Below are 5,560 nucleotides of genomic sequence, written 5' to 3'. Positions count from 1 at the left end.
GTATGTAACTAGTTTCAAGCATGCTTTAATCATTAATTAAAAAAAAAAAAAAAAAAAAAAAAAAAAAAAAAAAAAAAAAAAAGAACAAAGGAGGACGGTTTTGGGGAGTCCCAAGACACCTCCCATGCTTGCTTTAACTAGTTGTAGTCTCCCATACATGCATATGACTCTTGCACAACTTTACACACACTTCTCTCAAGTTTCAAACTAGCAAAAAATCTTCTTCTTCCTCCTCCATTTTTTTGGCCGATTTTGAAGGGGTTCCAAAAGGTGGTTTTGGTTTGATTTTGCTTGTAATTTGGTGTCTTGTAAATCCTAACTAAAGGTGGTGTTGGTTGCATACTTGTGGGTATACAAAACTTGAGGTTTCAAGTGAGAAACAAGCCCTTTTTCATCATCTTCTTCTCTACATCTAGTTTCTTCACCCTCTTTGATTAGAGGAGGTAAAAACTCCATAACTAGCTCTATTTACATTTTAGCATATATTACAAGACTAGATCTATCAAAGGGATTCATGTTTAAATGGTTAAACTTGTTAAAAGATTAAATTTAAAATGCTTCCGCTTACTTATTAATAAATTTGACTTTTGACACTTACATATATGGATATGGATATTTGGTAATCTTATGAATCACTACAATAATAATAAATAAATAACATGTTTCATATATAATCAAAACTATTGGGCCTATTTTCTCGCATATAATCAAAACTCGCGTGTTGGGCCTGTTTTACAGCTTATTCTCGGCCTAGTTGCAAAACGTAGCAGGCCTGGATTGGGCTTCTGTGAACTTAAAAAAACTGCCCGTTCAGTCAGCATCTTACAATGAGAGGAGTTTTTCGGATAGTGAAGTATGGGAGGTTATTAAGAATTTTGACGGTGATAAAACACCGGGACCCGATGGTTTCTCGTTGAAGTTTTTTAAGAAAGGGTGGAGTTTTCTAAAAGATGATATAATGTTACTTATGCTCCAATTTTACGCGAACGCCTCCTTTCCAGGAGGATTTAATTCTTCCTTTATTGTTCTTATCCCAAAATCGAATTACCCGAAGAAGATTGAGCATATGCGCCCAATTAGTCTCATTAATGCACCTTACAAAATTATTGCAAAAACAATTGCTAATAGGTTGCGGTCGGTCGTGAGGCATGTTGTTAGCCTCAATCAAAATGCCTTCGTCCCGTCAAGATTATTGGTTGATGGTGTTATGTTAGTGAATGAAATTTAGCATGTTGCAAAACGAAAGAAAAAGGGGGTTGTGTTTTAAAGATTGATTTTGCTAAGGCATACGATTGTGTGTCACACGCGTTTCTTTTGGAAACTCTTATCCAAATGGGCTTCGGTGCTAAATTTGTTGATTGGATTAAAGCGTGCATTTCTAACATCAAATTTTCGGTATTGATTAATGGCTCTCCTACGAAAGAAGGCGAGATGAAGCGAGGTCTTAGGCAAGGTGATCCTTTATCCCCATTTCTATTCATTTTAATCACTGGAGTGTTAAGTAAATTACTATCGAATGCTTTGGAGAGTGGGTGTTTAAAAGGGGTGGCCGATAATCATAATAGTGTTAATCATTCTCAATATGCCGATGACACTATTATTTTTGCGCACCCTTCGATAGATGAAATGAGGCAAATTCGTCAAATTCTTGACCGATTTTTTCATGTGTCCAGTTTACAAATGAACACCTCAAAAACGATAATGTATGGTTTGAATGTGCCTAGTGACGAGATTTCATTGTATGCGAGTGTATTTGAGTGCTCCACTGGTTTCTTTCCTTTCGATTATCTTGGTGTTCCTATTGGGGCCAAGAACAAAAGAATGGCTACTTGGAATCCGATTATTGCTAAGTTCAAAAAGAAGTTATCGGGGTAGAAAAGGAAGATGTTTGTCTACGGGGGGTAGGCTAATTATGGTCAATGCCATCTTGTCTAGTTTACCTACACATAATATGTCCTTGTTTAAAGCCCCTAAAGGAGTTTTAAAAAAGTTGGAAGCTCTAAGAAGAAACTTCGGTTTGGGGGGGGGGGTTACTCTTCGGTAAAAAAATGGCTCTTGTAAGATGGAGTAAAGCGTGTCTACCAAAAGAATGTGGAGGGCTCGGTATCGTTCCTTTGAGACTTAAAAATCTTACTTTATTAGCAAAATGGTAGGTAAAGATAAGTTCCTCCAGTGAACCAATTTGGAAATCAGTGGTGCTATCCCCCTTTAGTCCTAAGTTACTTGGTAACCTTCTTTCTGATATTTCGAATTTAAAAAGGAGCCTATTGTCCCCTATATGGTTCGACTTGGTGAAGCTTCAAAGAGTAGACGAGTTGGTCGATATCATTAGCCCTCAGAGTTGGTGTTGGAAGGTTGGTAACGGTTCGAGTATTCTATTTTGGGAAGATATATGGCTAGGCGTGTCTAAGCTAAGGGATCAATTTCCTTCACTATATCGTATTTCGTTTAAAAGCATGCTTATGTTTCTGAGGTGGGGTGGGTCGATTCTTATGGTTCAATGATTTGGGATATGGGTTGGATGAGGAGAGGGATTTGTATGAAGAATCACAATTACAAACGCTTTTGGCATTGTTGGGTCCTATATCGCATAATAATGATAAGGGTGATGAGATTCAATGGGTTCACTCCGTTGATAAGGTCTATTCGGTAGCGGAGGGCACCCGGATTACGCTTGTTGCTAATTTGAATGTAGAGTTCGATTGGGTTAATGTTGTATGGAACAAAAGTATCCCTTCCAAAATCACTATCTTTCATTGGTTAGCAATCCAAGGAGGAATACTGGTTAAAGAAGTGTTACATTTTAGGCATTGTTTGAGAGATGGTTCGGATGACAAGTGCGGGTGGTGTTCGGATATCGAATCGATAGACCATCTTCTTTTACATTGTCCATGGTCTTATAGTATTTGGGCGGCTATGTTCAAGTGGTGGAATATTTATTGGGTCATGCCTTCGCCCGTCTCGGAGTTCTCTTTAGATTGTTATAAGGGCTTGGGTATAAATGCATCAAAGTTTTGGAGCTTAATCGGGCCGGCTACGTATTGGGCGATTTGGTTGGCTTGAAACGAGGTATTGTTTAACGGGATTTACACATGTTGGAATGTGGTATTGGCTCGTATAAAATACAAAGTATTTGAGTGGCTAGTGGAAGCGAAAGTTTGCGAAAGATTCCAATTTCACGTGTGGGATTCATAGCCATGGATGTTGATGTTTTAAATAGAAGGGCTGCGTTTTTTTATTTTGGCTTAGAGTCGATCTCAGTTTGTTTATGTATTATCTATGCACATTTAGAGCTTGTATTTGTAATGGGCTTCGTCTTCTTAGTCTTTTGTAATGGGCTTGCTTTAGGGGATATGTGTTGTTTGTAAGTTCCCTGCAGCCTCTTTCTGTATTTCCCAATTTTTTTTCACTATTTTATGAAAGAATTGTATGTATATTAATTCATGTTTTTTGCCAAAAAAAATTAAAAAATAATAATATGTAACAACCCAACATTGATTTACCAAAAACACGACACAAAAAAAAAATTTCTGTGACTGCCCATCTGGACGACGTCCAGAAATCGGGACGGCGTCCTGCCTTTACAACTGGGACGGCGTCCAAGGATTTGGGACGGCGTCCCAATGAACTAAAAAGTACTGATCAGTTTTTGTTTACACGCGAGCGAAAAACTCGCTCCCCGACACTTTTCAACGAAACCATTTCCACAATATGACATATTAAGTAAAACTAAGATATTGCCACCATAAAAACAAGTTTTCCAACCCCGGGCTCACAATGACCCGTTTTACAAATAAAGTAGCAGTTTCGACCCATTTATCTCTTTAGACGGATTAGAACTCTACAACCCAACCCGATACCAAGAGCATAATCCCGGGGACTACCAAAACCCCCATCCGCGTCCAATTATCCGAAAGCTACCCCATCAAGCCCAACCGCTCCTGCACGTCTAGTCTAACAACTAGCTAACATCAATAACACAATACCTGTAAAAAGGTAAACAACGAGAGGGGTAAGCCGAGGCTTAGTGAATGCAATAATTATACACATACATATATAATATACCTACTTGCAAACACTTACTCACATACCGCATACATGCTAGCAACACAATTAGCTTATCATCACAATTACAAGCTATAACCTCCAATAATCAAGCTAACATAACAAAAGCATATATAATATGAACAAATATAATATGCTTACGCTACAACACAAATAACCATGGTTAACCAATAGTACAAGGGAACGGCGCTCGCGAAAACGCCATCGGTGTTCATAACATCCGTTAGGGCACTTAACACCTCGCACCACTAACCCCTAGGGTGGCACCTTAACACCTCGGCACATCACCCCGAGTGGCATCTTAACACCTCGATGCAACACTCATTATTTTACGGAGTGGTGTCTTAACACCTCGACACTACACTCCTAGGTGGCATCTTAACACCTCGATGCTACACCCGAGTGGCATCTTAACACCTCGATGCTACACTCTTCACGTGAAACATGGTGTCTTAGCACCTCGACACTACACATTTCACGCTACAACAAATAGATACATTATATACCTACACATATAATTATTCCACTCACCTCGAATTGCCCGCACAAGTCATAAACGTAAATCGCCTCCAAAAGCAACCGAGCAAACCTTTTACCTATAATACGCATATAGATATACAAACAATCAACATACATTCTCTACGAGAGAATTCGACTTCAACACCCTTAACCAAGGGTTTACACCTATCACTACAAACCGCCCATTTAGACACATAAAGTGGACCTCACCAATTACCACTACAGGTGGTAATTCCGACCCATCCAACAAGTACAATTTAACCAAAATTGCTTATCATCCAATTAATCCAAAATTAAAGTCATTACCAAATTTGACCCATCTAAGTCAACCCATTTTGACATAAGTCCCAAAAACATCTTTAATCACTAACGGCTAGTGACTAAGTTTCCAAAATACCATTTAACACTTGAATCAAACATTTATATACTTGGTTCATCAAATCTTGACCCATAACTTAGTTTGACACCGAATCAAGCTCACTTGACCCAAAATACCCATTCGACCCATTTTGACCTAGATTAGGGTTTACACCCAAAAATCAAGTCAATACAAGTGTTCTAAGGTTTAACTAACACATGCAAGGTCCAAACTAACAATTCCATCAATTGAAACCCTAAGTCACCAATTCGGGTTTACATACATGAATCTTCCCCAAAAACCCCCAAACTTCACAATAAATGGGTTATAACTCTAACTAGCACAAACTTTAACTCAAACAATAATCTTAACAAGAAATTCGGATTTAGAGCTTACCAACACTACCACCACGTAGCCGTGAACGAGGTGAACAACCTTAACTCTCGAGCTTTGACCCGAAACGCTCATCTTCTTCACCAAACCAAGCTTTCTCACTCTAAATTAACCCTCTCTCTCTAAAATAAGATGAGAGTGTTTTGTGTGGGTGAGAATGAGCTCCAAATGGAGTTCTAGATCATTTTTGATGATCCCAAACCGACCTCAAGTGAAAAGACCCAA

General features: G+C 38.7%; 1 protein-coding gene across 1 annotated transcript; it reads left to right on the top strand.

The window, feature by feature from the left end:
- The first annotated feature begins 2,048 nt into the window (after nucleotides 1-2,048).
- Nucleotides 2,049-3,063, top strand: LOC139859905 (uncharacterized). Its single transcript, XM_071848679.1, has 3 exons — nucleotides 2,049-2,149; nucleotides 2,261-2,340; nucleotides 2,474-3,063. Exons 1-3 carry the CDS (start codon nucleotides 2,049-2,051, stop codon nucleotides 3,061-3,063), a joined length of 771 nt encoding a protein of 256 aa, XP_071704780.1.
- Nucleotides 3,064-5,560: the final 2,497 nt, after the last annotated feature.

The sequence above is a fragment of the Rutidosis leptorrhynchoides genome, chromosome 7, assembly GCF_046630445.1.
Source record: "Rutidosis leptorrhynchoides isolate AG116_Rl617_1_P2 chromosome 7, CSIRO_AGI_Rlap_v1, whole genome shotgun sequence".
In the NCBI taxonomy this organism is placed as follows: domain Eukaryota; kingdom Viridiplantae; phylum Streptophyta; class Magnoliopsida; order Asterales; family Asteraceae; genus Rutidosis; species Rutidosis leptorrhynchoides.
This window is presented reverse-complemented; position numbering and strand designations above follow the sequence as displayed.

What these genes read in the sequence shown, in the direction of transcription:
- LOC139859905 (XM_071848679.1), top strand. Translation starts at nt 2,049, where the DNA reads ATGGCTCTTGTAAGATGGAGTAAAGCGTGTCTACCAAAAGAATGTGGA. An exon ending in CTTACTTTATTAGCAAAATG is followed by an intron (nt 2,150 to 2,260) that starts GTAGGTAAAGAT and finishes GAATTTAAAAAG; the next exon opens with GAGCCTATTGTCCCCTATAT. An exon ending in CGATATCATTAGCCCTCAGA is followed by an intron (nt 2,341 to 2,473) that starts GTTGGTGTTGGA and finishes TATGTTTCTGAG; the next exon opens with GTGGGGTGGGTCGATTCTTA.